This window comes from Polypterus senegalus, chromosome 3 (assembly GCF_016835505.1).
Source record: "Polypterus senegalus isolate Bchr_013 chromosome 3, ASM1683550v1, whole genome shotgun sequence".
NCBI classification, from domain to species: domain Eukaryota; kingdom Metazoa; phylum Chordata; class Cladistia; order Polypteriformes; family Polypteridae; genus Polypterus; species Polypterus senegalus.
The window spans coordinates 267,341,771-267,362,509 of NC_053156.1; the positions used below are offsets into that span (position 1 = coordinate 267,341,771).

The window sequence follows — 20,739 nt, forward strand, 5'->3', positions numbered from 1 at the left end:
GGATGCAATTATCTGTTTACTCCACAAGGCTTATTCTCACCTGGACAAAGCTGGGAGCATTGTGGGGATTATTTTGATTTATTTCTCCAGTGCCTTCAATACCATCCAGCCATCAATGTTAAGCTGTAAACTCAGAGATATACAGGTGGATGAACCTATGGCATCCTGGATAATGGACAGGCAGACCACAGTGAGACTCAAGGACTGTGTTTCTGATACAGATGTGAGCAACACTGGAGCACCACCTGTCTCCTTAGTCTGTACACCTCAGACTATGAATAAAGCACCGGGGGCCTCAAGCATAACGCGTGCGTAGAATTATACACTAAAACATGGCGTAAGGACAAAAGTGGAAATGCTCGTTCGCAGAAAAAAATCTGTGCATTCGCCAACTTGTACGTTCTTCCGCTCTATAAATTCTGATCAGCGTGAAAAGTAACGCTCGTGCATGCGCCTGCTGCCACTCCCTAAACTCCTCCCAGAATTACACTTCTTTGAATATACAAATCAGTATAAATAGCCCTTAAGCTCAGCGTTCTGTGAAAAGGCAATGACAAAAGCACGGGGGGAAATAGAAGAATTTCAGTGAATACCAAGGAAAACAAGGAAAAGCAAGGAAAAACGTACTATTTGTTGGCTTAAACAGTGGTGTAAACAATAAAAGAAAGTTGATCGAGTGACATAGAGTCACACAGTCGCACAGTGCCCGAAATAAAAAAAGAAGTTGTCAGATATCAAAGCTGCCGTGAAAAGGCGAGTCTTAGCCCACCATCTGAGTGTCATATGAAAGCTTATTATGGTACAGAGAAAAAAAAAAAATAGGCACACAGTGGTGAAAAAAGCACGAAATGCCAACTTTAATCTCTAAAGTTTCACTTTAAATATAATATATATATATTTTTTTTCTAAGTTTAGTTTTCTAATTTCTGTATTATTCCCAAAACACAGAACTTGGGTAATAACAGTTCATTTAATTAGCCCAGGAGTTCCCAGCCACAGGGAGTCCCCCGGACTGAGTTTTGGAAGCACTACTCTAGCCCACTGACCATTCTGACCAGAATTTTTTGGGCCAATCCGGGGACATGGGTGGGGGTGTGGGTTGGGGGCTAGTCACTACAGAGTACAAAGCGAAAGCTTATCACGTTATTTCTCGCCAAGTTGCAGGATGCGGTAAAGCATTGTCAGGCAACCGGTGCGGAATTTTCTAGGGGTGCCGCGAAAACTTTTGTAAAATATTTAAAATTGCTAGTGTTTTTGAAATTTTGGTTGATTAAAAAGATAATGTTTAAAAAATATATCTTATGTTGGAAAAACAGATAACGGAACACTTACGGAAATGAAGTCTAAGACGCGAGACTTCAAATGATCGACAAGGAAATGCGCGTCTGTCTTTCGAAAATTGATCCTCCCATCAATCTCATATGTGCTGAAAAACAATCTCAACGTTCACATTAATTAAATTTAAGATTTATCCCTTGATTCCTTTATTAATAAAATGTCTTTCAAACTTGTAAAATGAACTGTTTTTATTGGCGATTGTCCATAGATTGTGTTGTCACGACTTTATTTATGGGCAGTCCCTCAGGTGCGCCGTGAAAGAAAATTTTTGGACTTAGTGCGCCACCCCTCGAAAAAGGTTGCCTTTCAATGCGGTAAAGCATAATCACCGTCAAAACACCATGCATGCTCTCCGAGTTCAAATTATCGTATTAATGAGATACATTCAAAAAAGTGAACCAGGGGAAAGTGAAGTGAAATCGGGGACATGTTTCTGAGTGGGGTCAGTTGTCCGAAAAAGGGGACTGTCCCCGGAAAACGGGGACGGATGGTCAACTCAACTATAGGCAAACTCTTTAATCAACCCTTATATATGCCCAGGTCCACATGCACATTACCTAAACCCTGTTATGTTTCTTTTTGCTCCTTAGTACATGTATTTCCCAAACAATGATGGAATAATATTAATCTTCCACATTGTGTCACATCAAAAATCCCCTGACATGAAAAAATGTCACATAATTATGAATCAGTGGTGGCTTATAATGTATTGTAGCATTGCACCAGTGCTTGCTGGCTCAGAGTGACAATGGATTCTTGCACTTTACATCAATAACAGAATGAACTGGCATCCCATCATGCAAATAAACCTCTTCAGTGGAAGCGACAGGGTTGCCTGTATAAACAGCAAGACTGCCAAAGTTAAATAGGAATTCCAAGTAGTATAGCAACAGTGAACCATCCAAAGGATAGCAAGCTACCAAAAAGAACAAGAATCCTTTTGGTAAGCACTAGTGTGGCACTACAATATTCATAACAGTTGCTATGATGACAACAAATTACATCTTTAGGTCGACACATTTAATCATTATTTTATTGTAGTAAATTGTTACCCCTACTAACATGCACATGTATTGCAGCAATTTAATGACAATATGATTATCATGAAACAAAATTGTACAAACATAGCATTCTTAGGGTCGTAGTGCACCTGTCCAATTGAAACTACACAATCAACAAGGGCATGTGTGTGTATTTTAATCGCTGTCTGAGTAGAGCTTATTGTTTTTACTAGTAAACCATCACTATTTTTTAAGCTGCAGATCTTTTTCTGGCACAATCAGGAAAAAACCTCAAAAACTTCATGGGGCTTCGCCAGCCCACCACTAAAAACCATAGTTAACTGGCATGTGCTTAACAGAGAAATGACAGTGTGCTTAATTAAGGAAACATTCTAGGTAAAAGCAGAGGTTGGTTGCGATAAACACATTCCACTTAGGTCAGCAACTGAACTTGTGAACCACAAGTATAGACAAAAGAAAAGACTCCAAAATGGTACAAAAGTTATTGTTATGTGTCCCACCAATGGGGTTATTTTAACAACACACAAATTATCAAAAGGCATCAGCACAAGAACAATTGTAACCTAAATATCCTTAGGATGCTAGAAGCTACAAGGTCAGTCCAACCAGAAAATTATAGATTGAAGAGATTTTCCTCCAGACTATTCATATCTAGGGTGGCTAGAGTAGATAAACACTATTTAACACTGAATACATTAAGCAAGCTGAAGTTAAGTTTGTACTACCAAAATGTCTAAGCCAAATTGTACAACAAAGTTTAAGCATTGTAACATCATCACATTCCCAAATCTCAATTCATTTTAGGGTCATAGGTGGGATAGAGCCTATCTTAGCAGTTTCAGGGAAGAACAGCCAGTCCAGATAGGACACTAGTCCTTGACCTGGCTCATTCACAAATATACCCATACTCACTTGAGACAGATTTAACATAATCAACCAACCTAACCGCCATGGGATGTGTTACCAAGTAAGAAATCTACTGTACACATGGTAATAATGCTACTACTATATCAGAAAACGATATAGCCCCTCAAGTAAGTACATGATTTAACCCATCTAATTCTGTAATTCACTTATAGGGTCATGAGAGACCAGAGTCATCACACTGGAACACTGGTAAAATTAGAGCTGCCAGTCAACCTAAAGAGGTAGGAACAACTCCAGACGAATATTAAGAAATGTGCATACTTCATGAACATGCTGGAGTTGAAACTTGTTCACCTGGAGATGCGGAACAGCTGTGCAGACTGTTAAGTTACAGTGCTGTGGTCTAACCCATCAATGGTTTATGCAGTACAGTGGCAAGAAAAAAGTTTATTAACCCTTTGGAAGACCCTGGTTTTCCTTCATTAACTGGTAATAAAGTGTGATCCGATCTTCATCTAAGTCACAGATGCAGACAAACACAATATTCCTAACATAATAACAAAAAAAAAAACAATTATAATCTTTCATGACATTATTGAACAGACCAAGCAAATATTCATACTGTAGTGTGCTGTGGAAAAAGTGAACCCTTAAATTCAATAACTGGTTGAACCTCCTTTGGCAGCAATAATATCTACACAAACGCTTCCTGTAGCTGCAGATCAGACCTGCATGACATTCAACCATTCAAATCAAACCTCTCTTGAGGTCATTCCACAGCATCTCTTTTGGATTAAGGTGTATGCACTGACTGGCCACTCCAAAATGACAGATTTTTGAAGTCATTCTGTAGTAGATTTTCTTCGTATTTTTGGGGTCATTGTCCAACTGTATCATCCAACGTCTAGTGCACTGTAGCTGGTGCACAGCCTCCCTGATAATATCTTGTAGGATACCTTGATAAACTTGAGAAATAATAGTCCCCTTGATGACGGCAAGTTTTCCAGGCCCCCGAAAGGCAGCAGCGGAGCTACAAATTATAATGCTCCCTCCACCATACTTCACCATTCGGATGATGATATCATGATGGGAAGCCGTGCCTTTTTTATGCCATGCTAGCTGATTACCCAGTGGCTTCGCTCACTGAGTGCAAGGGAACAAAATAAAATCCATCCATCCATAACCCGCTGAATCCGAATACAGGGTCACGGGGGTGTGCTGGAGCCAATCCCAGTCAACACAGGGCACAAGGCAGGAACCAATCCTGGGCAGGGTGCCAACCCACCGCAGGACACACACAAACACACCAAGCACACACTAGGGCCAATTTAGAATTGCCAATCCACCTAACCTGCATGTCTTTGGATTGTGGGAGGAAACCCAGGCAGACACGGGGAGAACATGCAAACTCCATGCAGGGAGGACCCGGGAAGCGAACCCGGGTCTCCTAACTGCGAGGCAGCAGCGCTACCACTGCGCCACCGTGCCACCCACAAAATAAAATTTAGTATATAAATTATTAAACAGTAAAACATTAAAATTTAAGAAGTAAAGATGCATTGAGCACTACTGGATTGCTTTTCGGTAAAGAACATTTTAAAGGTGGTATATCACAACAGGTAAGTAGTACTAACAGCAGCTTAAATGTATTTGGATCATCTCTCGGTAGTAAGAAAGGCGCTACACGACCGCTGTGGTATAGAAATAACATTTTCTATGTGATCCTCCAAATTTCTGCCTGACAATGTTGCACTACATGCCTGTGGTTTAAGAGAAAAATTACTCTGAGAAATATGGACGCTGCCCTTCCGTGCTTAACGGGCAGAAGGTCCAAACAATTCTCAAGTCCAATACATAAAGAAGTCGGTACATCTTCTTAGATGTAAGCCCTCCATGTTCTTAAAAGAATTCATCACAAAAGCAACCTTGAATGTTGCGGGGTTTTAGTGACCCAAACTCACCTTAAGGGACAGTAAAGTAGTCCTGCAGCTAAATTTACAAAGAGAGTCTTGCTTCAGTGACGCCGATTACACTCATTCGCAAAAATTTCCACTCTCCGAGGAGCCGACGGGGCACTCGAAGTGTCACAAACAGTGTGAGAAGAGAGGACGCTGCCCGAAACTGCGAAGCTCTCGACCCAGCGGAGCAGCCTGACATTTCGTGCCTCCCAGCGTCCACTTTGTTCTCACGACCCCTTGCCGCTGAAGGTGGTCTTGTCTTCACATTGTTTATAGCTTGGCGCAGTTAAAAAGTAGAAAGACGCAAAGATGTTTTCCTCATCTCTTCTACTATCAAGGCAATTAAAAAAAGTTACAATGTGGCAGTTTCCGAGACAGTGAAGTGAACGAATAAATAAAACTTCTCTACTAGAATGCACCTGGCGGCGGACGGCTCAGCGCTGGAGTCCATAGAGGGCGACGTGGGGCGCACTTCTATGGGATAGATCGGCGTGTTTGTATTTACTTCTTTTCAATATCAGTAAAATAATTCTCACAAAAATAATAACAATTCGTAAAAACAATATAAAAATGGCATCCACAAACGAAGTGATTAGGTCCTGTATTATAATATGTTCTCTGGTCATATGTAATTTCCGTTTAGCATGGTCATACATAATTTCCATTTCAAACGCGAAAAGAATTTTATATATATACAACCCCAATTCCAATGAAGTTGGGACGTTGTGTAAAACGTAAATAAAAACAGAATACAATGATTTGCAAATCCTTTTCAACCTATATTAAATTGAATACACTACAAAGACAAGATATCGAATGTTCAAACTGCTAAACTTTATTGTTGTTTTGCAAATCTTCACTCGTTTTGAATTTGATGCCTGCAATACGTTCCAAAAAAGCTGGGACAGGGGCAGCAAAAGACTGGGAAAGTTGAGGAATGTTCAAAAAAACCTGTTTTGAACATTCCACAGGTGAACAGGATAATTGGAAACAGGTGTTTGTCATGATTGGGCATAAAAGGAGCATCCCCAAAAGACTTAGTCGTTCACAAGCAAGGATGGGGCGAGGTTCACCACTTTGTGAACAACTGCGTGGGCAAATAGTCCAGCAGTTTAAGAACAACGTTTCTCAACGTACAATTGCAAGGGATCTAGGGATTTCATCATCTACTGTCCATAGCATCATCAAAAGATTCAGAGAATCTGGAGAAATCTCTGCACATAAGTGCAAGGCCGAATACCAACACTGGATGTCCGTGACCTCAGGCGGCACTGCATTAAAAACCGATATCATTCTGTAAAGGATATTACCACATGGGCTCAGGAATACTTCAGAAAACCATTTTCAATTAACACAGTTTGTCGCTACATCTACAAGTGCAAGTTAAAAACCTACCATGCAAAGCGAAAGCCATATATCAACAACACCCAGAAACGCCGCCAGCTTCTCTGGGTCTGAGCTCATCTGAGATGTGATTGATGCAAAGTGGAAAAGTGTGCTGTGGTCTGACGAGTCCACATTTCAAATTGTTTTTGGAAATCATGGAAATCATGTCCTCCGGGCCAAATAGGAAAGGGACCATCCGGATTGTTATCAGCGCAAAGTTCAAAAGCCAGTATCTGTGATGGTATGGGGGTGTGTTAGTGCCCATGGCATGGGTAACTTGCACATCTGAGAAGGCACCATTAATGCTGAAAGGTACATACAGGTTTTGGAGCAACATATGCTGCCATCCAAGCAACGTCTTTTTCAGGGCCGTCCCTGCTTATTTCAACAGGTCAATGCGAAGCCACATTCTGCATGTGTTACAACAGCGTGGCTTCATAGTAAAAGAGTGCAGGTACTAGACTGGCCTGCCTGCAGTCCAGACCTGTCTCCCATTGAAAATGTGTGGCGCATTATGAAGCGCAAAATACGACAATGGAGACCCCGGACTGTTGAGCAACTGAAGTTGTACATCAAGCAAGAATGGGAAAGAATTCCACCTACACAGCTTCAACAATTAGTGTCTTCAGTTCCCAAACGCTTATTGGGTGTTGTTAAAAGGAAAGGTGATATAATACAGTGGTAAACATGCCCTGTCCCAGCTTTTTTGGAACGTGTTGCAGGTATCAAATTCAAAATAAGTGAAGATTTTCAAAACAACAATAAAGTTTATCAGTTTGAACATTCGATATCTTGTCTTATTCGTGTATTCAATTGAATATTGGTTGAAAAGGATTTGCAAATCATTGTATTCTATTCTGAATGTCCCAACTTCATTGGAATTGGGGTTGTAGATATACTACTATTTTCTCTATCTCAACGATTCAACCTTAGTTTCATCAGTCCACAAAACATTTCATAATAGTGCTGTGGAGTTTCAAGGTTGTGAACTTCAGGACGCCATACAAGCTCAATGTTTTGTGTATGGTAGAGTCATTGACCGAGATGCTAACCTGTTCCAATGACTCATTCAAGACTTTAGCTGTTACTCTTTGGTTCTTTTTTACCTCATTCTGTATTCTGTGTTTTGCCTTTCAAGTCATCTTCGCTGGGCTCCCGCTTCTAGGTTGAGCAGTAGTCACAGTGCTAAATCATCTCCATTGATACACAATTTGTTTAACTGTGGACTAATGAATATCTAAACACTTTGAAATTACTACCATTTCCAGTTTTACGCAAATCAACAATTCTTGATCGTAGATCTTCCAAGATTTTTTTTTTGCAAGGCATACTTCACATCAGCAAATGTTTTTGTGAATAGCAACCTCAAAATGTTTGAGTCTTTTTCAATAGGTCAAAGTATCTCTAAACCACACCTCCAATCTCGCACCAGTGACCGAATGCCCGGTTTACCAGTTCCTGACTCCAGTTAGCTTAGAAAGTTTGGAATGATGCATTCAGTACGTACAAGAACATTACAATAACATGTATATTATTAGTTAAATCAAACTGTTCATTGTTATAAATTAGATGAAGATCAGACAATATTTTAAGACAAATGTATGTATAAATGCAGTTATTGTCAAAGGGTCCACGTACTTTTTATTGCCACTGTATATTGCCTAACTTAATAAAATATAAACTGTAGGAGTTACAGAACTTTTGCATCTGGAGCACCAGTAACCACAGCACTTCTATACTTTTAGGGCAACATTGAGATGTGTAGCTTGTTTTCTTTATAAATTCATTTTTTGTCTATTTTTGTCACTTTTCTACTTCAAAAACATTCAATTATTAAACAAAAAAGCAGTCAGTATTTGAATAAAAACACAGTAATTAGCCTTTGATAATTTCTTCGAATTCTTCATCATGAGGGTTGTGAGTCTCGCTCTTCATCACTCTAAAAGTGCAGCCATCTTAGAAGTGACTTAGAAATGAGCACCATTTTCGGACATCACTTAAATTGTTTATGGGGTTTCTCTAATCAGTGCTTCTCTAATAGTAGTAATTTAAAGTTTTTCCTAATTTGATTTCTTTTAATATTACATTTTGTTCTGCTTCAGAGATACACTGTGGTAAGCCACAGCGTGCACTTGACATTTTCCATTTGTAGGAGTGTCAGCATGCAACTGCAGCAGTCTCTCCAAGTTTCATTTCACTTTGAGATTTCATCATTTGCACACTTGGGGTAAACAGGAAACTCCTCTGAGAGAGACAGTGACTAAAGTCAGAGCGCCTTGTGCATTCCGATCCACCGTCCAGATGGATTTGCTTAATGCAGCTTTGCTTGGGTTACTTTTCATGGTCGGTGCAGCTGGAGTCGCAGGTAGGGACCCATATCTAATTTTGAACTAAAACAAGGAAAATTCTGCTCTCTGCAAAGGAGACTGGCTGCACTGCTGCTCAAAATGGAAAAGAGCGAACGTGACTTCAAAATTCTGCACAATAATTTGTTTTAATTCCATGAAAAACCAAGAAAAGCAAAAGTAAAGGATGGTGTATAAAACTTTTATCATAGCTATAAATAATAATAAAAGTGTAGAGGAAAGAACCTTACTAGCTCATTACATGGCAAAATTAACACTTACGATAACTGTGTCTTTGACCTTGGTTTTATTAATTATTATCCAGTAATGTGTTATTAAGAGAAATGGTAAGAGACCAAACCAATTTTCTTAGGTGATGGTTAAATTAAATTTTTAATAAGAAAGCCTTTTTAGACATATTCACTTCACTTCTAAAATTTGGGATATTGAATTAGCACCTGACTATTTCAGTAAGACTTTTCTTTTTGTGGTTGACAAGCATCTTTTCTGTATCTTTGAAGATTTTAGAATACATTACAAACCAAGTCCTTTATTTTTGACTAAAATTTCCTCTCTAAAGAGATTGACTAAAGAGCTAAACTTGTTGGTTGCATTTAGGAAGCTTTGAAAAAAGTGTACACCTTCCATGAGAAAAGCAAAATGTAATTATTAGTTATTTTAAATTTCCAGGTCTTATACAACTCCAGTCAAATTATGTAAGGCAGTTAATTCTGTTAATAATAATAAGTCTTTCATTTCTATTGTATTTGATGACTTTTTAATATGTGACCAGATTGAGAATTGTTTAGCTTGGCCTGGTGCTGATTTGATAAGGGTTATTAAAAAGTCTGTCTAGTTATTTCTTCTAAACCATGTTTGCTTTATGTGCCATATATCTCATTTCCCTGTTTGTCTTTTCTCTGCTTGTGTTGTTGTAGAGGTCTTGCGAAATATTAATCTTTGGATAAACCTGGTCCTTTTTAAGTAATGCTCTAGTAACTGCTGAATATTTAGCAAATATTTTTGCTTTCTTTTTCATCTGATTATAGTTCTTAATCTTTGTAAGTCTGTCCATGTAACTTCATGAGGAATATGAAACATGTGATCTCAGTTTTTACTGATTAATTTCCAAATTGTCATGTGTGGCAAAAGAAATCTAGAATTTTTAGTGAATGATCAGCCTAAATTATTTCTTTCAGAATGCCCTGTCCTGAGCTCTTATTGAACTGGTTTCTGACAAAAGCATAGTACCGTTGCTGCTTTTATGAAATGCTATTATTACTGCTTTAGACAGAAGGAAACTATTGTGCTATTGTATTGATCTGTTATAAGCATTTGGTAGAGTTGATCATTTATTGCTTGTTAGGAGTATTACATAACTTTGGTTTTGATCGAAATGCTACTGAATGGTTTCGGAATTATCTCACAGCTAGGCAGCAATTTTTTGAAACAAGGAACATTAAATTTGAATTTCTGCCAGTAACTAATAGTGTGCCACAAGGGTCAATGCTGGGTCCAGTCTGCACAATCTATATGGAGGAAAATGGTTTAACACGAGCAGAGTGCAAGATATATCTTTATATAGATGAAAATATTGTCTGCAGCTCCACTCCCTCTGCACTGTCCCATATTGAAAAGCTCTAGTGTTTCTTTTTTACTTTGCAAGTTTTATACTCCTAAGTTTATTTTAAATGCTGATCAAACAAAAATGCATGCTGTAAGCTAGAGTTAATTATAGCAACTATGATAGTCTAGCAATTATGGAAGAACCCAGCAGAGTTAGAGAATATAAATAACTTGATATTTGGCTTGACAAGAAATTTCTGATTAAGTCTCATGCAAGTAATTTGAGGCAAACATTTATTTTCCCTATACAGTAGAAATAAAAATTGTTTTGCTATGCATGGTCAGAAGAGAGATATTAAGGCTACGTTCCTAACAGTTTAGGATTATGGTGATAAATTACATAGACATGCAAGAGATAGCACTCTTATGGCTCTGGACTCTTGCCTGCCACTGTGCCCTTAGTTCTCTTTTTCAGAACGGTTATAGTACTCAATGAACGCTGTACAGTAAAGTTGGATGAACCTCACTATCTGATAGATAAGTTATACATTTGGCACGTTCTACCACTTCGGCGCTGACCATGACCAGTGGGCCTCATCAAACCCTTTCCAATGACTGGTTTAGGGTTCAAGACAGTTGTTTTTACTCTTTTTGATGTTTAACTTGGAATAAACAAGTAGGGACTTTAAAGCTCAGTTTTTTTTTTATTACTTGAACAATTACATTCCATATTTCAAAAATGTTTTCCTTTGTCTGTATTTGTTTTACATGATTGTTTTAAAAAATGTGAATTGATTTTATTAAACTTTGTATTTTTATGTTTTGATTTCTATATTTATCTTTTGTTTTGTTCTTTTGAAATTTTATTTTACTCGTTTGCATTGTACATCATGCTTTCTCTATTCTAAGAATAAATCAAGGTCTGAAATGAAATAGTAGTGTATTTATTATTCATTGTAAGGTAACAGTTTCCTCATGATAGCCAGACCTTTCTTACCGGTAAAGTGTGCAAGGGTAAAGAAAGTGTGCTGAGAAGGAACAGTAGTCAGCCTTAATATGAAAAATTACCTCAGGGTGGATAAGTTAGCATGGGACATTACCTCGCCAGATGATCAGAATATTTAGGAGATGGATGATATAATATTGCATTGTTAAGAATGACTTATTAACACTTTGAAATCATAAATACAAAAAAAATATGGTCAATGCATTTTAATGTCTAGTTATGCAAGACATCAAATTTTGTGGAGTTCCCCCTATATTTGGCCCTGTAGACCTAAACCTCTCTATTTATGGGCAATTTTAGATAATGATAAAGAATGAACTAGTTTTATCCAGCAAAAATGATCAGCACGACTTGAAGATGTACATGTCACATTAACCAACCTCAGGGGCTCACTCACTAATGGGATACAAGGGGTCAATGTTGCTTCTTTTCACCACATGGGTAATATAGGCACACAGAGTGTCATTGTATGCGATTTTGAGGTTGCTGATCACAAGTATAATAATATTATTGATATTTGATTCTTTACCAGTGATTCTAACCCTCAAAGAGCCACATACGGAGGGTTAAAAATGACAGACTTCTAACATGAACATTTGGGGTATCACTTTAGAATATGGGTAAAATTCTGTTACAACGAATTCCCGGGAACCTAAAAAATATTTTGTTGTAGCGAAAATTTCATTGTAATGAGATTCTGTATTTGTTACTATAGTGCAATCATTTCAGTAGCTTCTTTCACATTAATTTTAATCTCCTCCTGCCCACAAGTTATGCTGAAAATAATGTTTCTCAGAATTTCCTTGCGATAATACACTTTCAAGGTGCGAATGATGCCCAAATGCAATGGCTGAAGCACTGCTGTGCAATTGGGTGAGAGGAATTCAAAATCATCTAAATGTGGAAGAATGTTGTGGGCAGCACAGTTATCAATCAGAAGCCGAATGATCCTTTTCATCTTCTTCTTCATATTGTGAGGGTTCTGAACACGTTTGGGATCCCCCCCACTCCCCACCCAACAGGAACAACATGCTGAAGTGCGTACCGAAGCGCGATTGCAGGGTCTGTGGAAGATTGTCCGTTGCCGGGGCAGGGCAACAGCACGCTCACAGCGCTGCAGTGAAGTGACACAGAAGCAAATCATAAAAGACCAGGGTTGCACAATAAGTCCCTGTCTTGCACCCCAAAACTTGAGGCTGAGTCTCAGTACTTTAGCAAAACCAGCTTTATTCAGCTCGAAACAGGAACGGCACACTTATTTATTGTAGTGTGATCTGCCACTCTGCTATACACAGACACAGCAGTCAGACAGGGTTGTGGCCACGTCAGTGACCAAGTAATCCTGTTATTTACATTTAACAATGTACCTTGCACCACCCATTGAGATCTTTTCTGTTTGCTTTGCTGGAGAGACGTAGCATAGCTATGAGCCTGCTGCTGCCCCGGCAACAGAAAAACAGTCTTCCATGGATGCGGTGATTGCACTTCGGCATGCTTTCTAGTTGGGTGAGGTCCCAAGAAAGTTTACAAACCTCACATTTTCTTGAATGAGTGCCGCATTAATATGAATGTTTCTTGAACGAGCATCACTGAACCACATAAAAATAGCTTTTTCAACGACTTCAAATGCAGCTGTTCACATACGTTTGCAACCTGAGAATTTTCTTCTTTTTTTGCTCGGTCTATCAAGAAATTTGACAGTGTCGATGGCGAAATTCTGAATTCACTGGCAACGTCTTTTTTCTTTTTGCTGCAATCGAGAGCTGCAAAAATGTAAAGTTTTTTTTTTCTAATATGAACTGTTTTCGTGGCTGCCGTTTCTATAGGAGGGTGACGATGAGTTAAATTCCTATTAATGTTTTTCAAACGTTGACAAGCGATAAGCAAAAGGTATCACTGAAAACCGCAGGAAACAAAAAATGCAATGAAAAAAAATTTCGAAGAAAGAAAAAAAATTACAATGTTTCTGTTTGGGGGATCGTTGTGCACGACTGAGCTGCGACCACAGAACTAACTGCTCTGCGGATGATTCATTCAGGCGTTTCAAGGTCTTTTGGGCACTTCATTGTAATGAAAGTAACTGCAGAATGTACTTCATAGTAACAAGATTTCTATAGACTCATGTCATATGGGGAAACTGTCAGGACCATAAAATACTTCGTTGTAAAGATATTCGTTGTAACGGAATTTTACCTGTAATTCAAGATCAGTGATTTATAATTTTAATGTTATTTTTGATTTTTGATCCTTTACTAGATATCTAGGCCTCTATGGACCTCTATCAGAGGGCGCAAAATAACAAATTTCTACTACAGTTGAGATTATTTAAACACTAAACATTAAAATTGAGGCACACATTTTAATATTTCAAATATATAATGCAACAATTCTAGTTTATTATGTACTCCTACGTCATGAAGTAAATCATTACATTTCTTATGAACACCCTGAATTGGGGTGACTTACGTGATCAATTTTGTAAACTTGTCCTGGCATACTTGTTCCCAGCTAGTCCCAAGACTGATGTTTACTTGATTATGTTGGCTTTTTCTGAAAGTCACTGTGAATAAAAGTGTCTGCTAAACATGAAAAATGAAAATGTAAATCTACTTTGGATTGAAGTTTGTGCTACTAAGAATTCAAAATTTTCGGGGGGCTGGCCTTGTTCTTCAAACATCTATCTATCTATAACATATAGTTCTGTTCATATTTATCTATCTACAGTGACTACTATCACAAAGACTATAATTTTAAAAAATAACGATGAAATTCAAAGGCATTCTTATAATACAATGGCATAAACATCAACATAAGATCACAAGGAATAGGATAAAATTCAATAATACACAACAAAATAGCCAATGCAAAAATAATTCAGTAAGTGTTAAATTACTCCCTGACATAATATTAAAGATACCATAAGCATCCATTTAACACTCATAATTTCGCTGTGTACAATGTTTCAATTTTGAATGTTCCAGAGGACGAATTTCATAATACTGAACAACAGATGAAAGCAACTTAGCTAGCTAGAAAGTCATCTTAAACCTTAGACCTCATTCAGTCTTATACAAAATAAAGTTCTTCTTATGCCAAGTGTAATGGGTTTTTGCAGTCTGAAATGAACAAAAACGGCTTGTTAAAATTTTGTTGTGCTAAACTCTTCACCAGTTTCTGATAAGAGTTTGCACCCTCCAAAAAATGTATATACAGCCATAAAGTAGCAATGTTGGTTAATTTGCAAAGGTCTTGCTTCTTTTGTTTTCTTGCTACATAAGATGCAGCCCAATGTTATTAAATGACAAACACAGCATAATTATTTTACTAAGTATATCTAAGAGCCCAAACTATATGATTATTTATATAATATTTTCAGATACTGTGCCTGACAGTTCAGTTATCGAGAACATATCCGTTCCAACCATTTGATTTTTAATTAAAAAAGTTACTCTCTAGTAATGGAGCTTGAATTATCCATCTAGCCTTTGCTGTTTGTTTCTGTTTTCATCAAATAAGCAAGTCCAGGTTATAATAAGAACACTGAATTAAATAAATGGTTATTTTATTGCAGCAGAGTCGAAGTTCTTTAGGATTGTTTTCTCACTTGAATGCCACGTTTGCAACAGGGCAAGAGAAAAAAAATCTTTTCAATTATTATCATATTTTGTGAACCATTTAGTTGAAATATTTAAACTTGGCATTAAGCAGCTGTACAATGTTTAGCAAGTAATCTGAAGAGAAAAAAGGAAATTGGTTATGAAAAAGCTCCTAAAGGTATCACGCATAAGTAAAGTTTATTTTTTGCACCATCTCAAGCAGAAGGTCAGTATTTAACTTACTGCATTAAAGAGGTTTTTCATTCCTCATCTTCAGCCAACACTTGTGAGGTACTTCAAAGTTCTATTTTAAAATCTGTATTATTCTATTTATATTTGCTACTCTTTATATCCCATAAACAATGTCTCTGATCATTGTCATGCTAACAATATACAACAATATCTCCCACTGAAATTGGGTGACTGTACCTTAAATCTTCCATTTAACTCTTGCTACACAGCAAAAAAAAATGTTTCCAGTTAAATGAAAGCAAGAGAGCAGTCAGTTTGTTAAGCCACTCTGATGTCACTCAAGGCATAACTAATTAGTCAGGGTCTTTGTCATACTCATGTTAAACATCTCAGGAGTATTTTAAACTCCTCATTAAGATTTCAAAATCAAATAAATTCAGTCACTGGTAACAGTGCATTCCACCTTAGAGTGACTGCTAAATTAAAATAGCTTCTTCCTTTGAAGGACCTAGAAATTGTTATGTATGCATTTGTTACATTCCAAGTTGACTATTGTGGCTCTTTGTACATGGGAGTCAGCCAGTTCTCCATTTCTTACCTAAAACTTCTTGAAAATCCAGCTGCTAGATTTCTTTTTGACTTACATCTACAAGAGAGACAGAGTTTCCCCCATACTGGCCCCTCTTTAATGGGTTTAAGGTCCCTTTTTTCTTTTTCAAATGATTAAATATGCTGGCTACATTTTTTATGTCAGATCTCTTGTGTATTTACGGTACCTCCATACAACTCTGATCAGTTATTGCTGTTTTTCTCTAAATCAACATATAATATTGCAGCTCCTAGTAATAATTTAAAACCTGTCTATCAGGTGTAGGCCCCCCATTTAAACTTTAAACTTCACACCTAAATAATTGTCTTTTTCTCTTCACTTATGAGTAGAGTTGCCAGACGTCCCTTATATACGGGACGTGTCTCATATTTGATAATTTTGTCCCCAGTCCCGTACTGACCTTTCAGGGACACCCAAATATCCGTATTTCGTTCATTTTTAAATATCATAATAAAAAATATTTTTTTACTACCTTCTTACGGTACTTAGTTGTAACTTTATAAGTAGTTATACTTTCTTTTCTCAGATTCTCTTGATGAAAATAATTCAAATGTCACTAGGAAACTCGTGTTAGCTGACCGTTTGCAACTTGTTCAGTTGCTATGGTTGGCTGAGGACGGCGACACTCTTACCGTTTTGCTCTCCAGCCACGCTGCTGTCCAGTTCTGGATCAGCATTGCAACATACAGTGACTGTCAACAAAGTGTGTTGTTACTAGTTGCCATGGCCCACTTTTTTTCTAACTGCCTGTATTAAATAATAATAATATTTCTCTGTTGTCTGTATTAAATAAATATTTTCAAATGATTTCACTTTTACAGATTTGTTTTAGCTTGTATTAAACAATTTTCGAATGATTTTACTTTTGTTTTCCTCATAACCCATTAAAATCCTTGCTTTAGGTTTTTAACTGATGTCTCTACTTTTATATAATATATTGGTCTGGGTGTGTAGGGGGTGTATGTAAATTTATATATGTAGTAATATAGAGAGAGATTTTAAGAGTATCCCGTATTTCTAATTTTCTAATCTGGCAACCCTACTTATGAGTTGTTATAAGACTGGGAATTTGTTTTTATTTGTTCTGTTCCTTTACTAGAACTAGCGAATGTTGTCTTTAAGTTTATTTTCATTTTAATATAATATCTTTTTAAATTTAAATGTGTGTTTTTGCCGTAAAGTTGGGTTAAATGATCGTATTGGGTTGGGCTCAGGTCATAATCGCATGAAAGTTCAATGGCATTACAGAGAAGTATTCATGCCAAAAAGCCACACTACTGTATATTGTCATTTGAAGATGGGAAAGCTAAAGACAGTGACTAACACAGCAATAACAAGCAAGGACTAGAGTCAAGAAATTCAGATCCTGGAAGCTAATACCAGTAAGTTACACAATTTAATTAAGTTTCCGATTAGAGTTGGAGAAACCAAGATCTATCTCAGTAGCATGTGGGAAAAGGCAAGACCCGGCTGTGAACAGAACACCGATGTGCAATACGCTCTCACTCCTCCAATTTAGAATTTCAGTTTCTTCCCATCCCTCCAGTCTTTCCTCCCGCAGATAGGCAGGTTAGGTAAAATGCCAATTCTAAATTGGGCTCGCGTGAGTGAACATTGCGAATGGCTACTGCCCACTACACTCTCCCTTTATTCATTTTTACTTTATTTTTACTTATTTTTTTTAATAATCTTATTAAAGAAGTCCTTGTTAAGAAGATTACAGTGTGATTCTGCGCCAGTCACTTTGGCAGCCCGAGGTTATATCATAGAAATCTTTAAACAACTGAATTCTGCTCTAAATACAACTGTAATGGTGATTATTTTAAAAGAAAAAACAAAATAGGTCGAGCAGCATTTTATCATTTTATTATCCGATTTGAAATTTTTGAAAAAAGTTCCTGAGTTATGTCTATTTAAACATATTTTCTGTATGTAACATGAAAAAGAAGAAGACATTACAATTCTATAGTGTTTGTCTCATTATTCAAATCGCATTACAGAGAGAGTAGGGAGTCACTTAAACCACATGAATGATGCGATGGTGGCCATTCTTGGGCCAGTACGCTCACTATACATGAACAATTAGGTGGTGAAAGTGTGAAAGAAGTAGTTATCCAGTTAGAAACAAGGGATGATCGGGGTGGGGGCAGAATGACTAAGACAAGGTGGGAAGTTAAGCCTGGATATCGGGAAACACCCTACTGTTTTCATACGATGCCAACAAGATGCCCAGGGATCTTTTTTGACCATAGAGAGTCAGGACCTGAACCTGAGACATTGGGATCCACACACAGACCACAGGGTTTGCCTCTTCAACATCTTTTCCAGCAGCAACCCAAGCTATTCCTAGACGGTCTACCATCCAGATACTGGCTGGGCCCAAACATGCTTAGCTTCAAGTAGGCTACCTATTCTGAAGTGCAGTTGGTATGATTGCTGGAGTATTGTATATTTTGCAATATTTTATTATTAGCATTCAAACATCCTGGTGATGCTAATACTTATCTTTTTTTTTTGATACCGCCACTGTGATTTGGGGAGCTGTAATTTTGGACTGATATTCTTAAGATCTGGGATTCCAGGCTTTCAACTAACTCACAGTATGCTAAGAAAACAGTTTTAGGGGACAAACACAGCATCACCTGTTTATAAAACAGGTCATCCAAATGGCCATTTTGAAAACAACCCAGATAAATCTCAATTGATAAATTAACACTTACAGTGCTAGATAACATTTAGAAGTGTATATACTGTAGCAGGCCATTGCTGCCATTAACTGTATATTTATGCGGTACTGGACATGTTTGTTTGTTTGTTTGTTTGTTTGTTTGTTTGTTTGTTTTTAACTGTATACAGTCTCAGTTTCTGAGAGTCATAACTTAATAAGCAGGCCTGGTGTTCGGTCAGCGTGACTAATACAAAGCTATAAATCGAGCTTTGATTTAAATAACACATATTGCAGCCTAAGAATTAGCATCTTGTTATTTCATTATGGAGGATGTTCTGATATGGCTGCCTACAATGTGAAAAGTAAACGAGTTAATAAAAATGCTAAAACAATTATTAATAAGTAATAGATGTAAGAAATAAAAATGAATATGAGAAAAAATGACTAAATAAACCATGAAGCAGTCTACTTATGTTTATATGAATGTTATAAGACCTGCCCCAAATTCTAAGTTAAACCCAGAACAATACCAGAGAAATGTTGCAATGGGAAAAGCTGAGATGGAAAATCCATACTGAAGACGTCTAAGTCTGCACATTGCTATAAGTTACTTCATATTTGATCTATCAACCTAACATGTAATTAAAATTGTAATCATACCAAAGTTGCCCCACAAATTATAAAAACATATAATGCTAATTTAGTTATCAAAAATAAACTGATTTTCTCAATATAATCACACAATTTGATTCATCTGAAATATAATTTCTGACCCATGATTGCTGTTTACTCTGCCTATGGCAGTATGTGCAAACAAGGCATTATCACCATCTTCTCAATGCTTGACAATAAAGAATTTGTCAAACAAGAAGCTGATACATAGAGAACTTTTTAGCAAGCTAGTAGTAAATGTGAAGAATCGTCAGTGGCAGTGATTAATGAAGGGTAATATTTGCAAAGTTTTAACACAAGTTTTAATGTAAGCCATTTGAGAGAAACTTTGACTTTGAATTGAATCATCCTTAACAATGTCTTGAACAAAGCCTGAAGGTCATTTTCATAGTTTACTTTGCAGTGTCTGTATATCCCATCTTTCTCAGAATGGAGGATTTTTTTATTATTGTTGTTGTTGTTTTTGTTTTTGTTGATTAATGGAAAATGAAACACTACAAATATGGATTTCATGCAAAGAATACAATTTGATCTTGTTGTTAAATCTTCAAATACAATTGAGTTTTTAATCCCTCATTTAGAAAAAAGCATCAATGCAGCCCTCTGCTGTTAAATCTTTCGATACTAACCATGAATTATTAAACTCAATAAATAAGTGCTGTCAGTGATAGACTGATGAATACAACTAAACTGAATTATTATTTTACCAGTACACTTGACTTGAGCGCTCCTAGTTTTCATCCTCTTTCTCTTTACGTTTAGCATTTGTTTGCTCAGAGGTTGATGCGTTTGCTGCTTCCTGAGCTTCTCCATTCCAGCGACCCGTTTCTTCTCTTCTTTCATCGGCATCTTTTCGTGTTACAACTGATTAAGTCAGTGTTTGTGTTGCAATTACTTAGTTCATTTTCTCTAATTTTTCACTTAAGCTGGCACTTAAGTCTTCAATCTGCCTCAAGAATGATTTAAGATATGAAGAGGTAGGGGAAGTGATGGCGAAGGTGGTAGGGAATGAGAACAGCGCCCGTACAGATGCTGGCCGCTGCCGAGAGTTGATTCTACAATAAAATAAGAATAAAAAGAGGAATGACCTTGGAGGTCAATCATCACCCTGAAAGCGGACAGTAGACATCATGTAGTGTATGTGTACCAAATTTCAGGTCAATAGGTCAAATGGTTTGCGAGCTACAAGTGATTTAAAATCCTGGACAGACAAACAGACAGCCACGGTAGCGTATTATATATGAAGATGTTGTACCCTTTCATTTTTCCACCTCAAATATTTATCATAAGTTGGTGCCCATAGGCCAGTATTACTGTTTTTTCTAGATGAGTATTGTCAGTTTGGTTATGTACTTGACCCCAGTCATTTAGATGGCCTTTTTTTCATCCACCATAATACCTCGACCCCAGATCAAACTCAAAGTAGAGTACAGTTGCATGCAAACAAAATGAAAGTGAAACATATTGAAAATGCAGATTTTTTTCTAAAGAAGCACATGGAGAACTTAAGGCT

The 20,739-nt window shown here is 37.2% G+C and overlaps 2 protein-coding genes across 5 annotated transcripts in view; one reads left to right on the plus strand and one right to left on the minus strand.

Annotated features, from left to right (window-relative positions):
- Positions 1-20,739, minus strand: part of optc (opticin) — a 132,744-nt gene that overhangs the window by 80,667 nt on the left and 31,338 nt on the right. The gene's annotated exons all lie outside the window — the stretch shown is intronic.
- Positions 8,861-20,739, plus strand: part of LOC120526140 (polymeric immunoglobulin receptor-like) — a 182,678-nt gene continuing 170,799 nt past the window's right edge. For all 4 annotated transcript variants that reach the window (XM_039749123.1, XM_039749122.1, XM_039749125.1 and 1 more), the window contains exon 1: positions 8,861-8,936. In XM_039749123.1, coding sequence (XP_039605057.1) covers positions 8,873-8,936 — 64 coding nt within the window. In that variant the 5' untranslated portion in view covers positions 8,861-8,872. The remainder of the gene's footprint in view (positions 8,937-20,739) is intronic.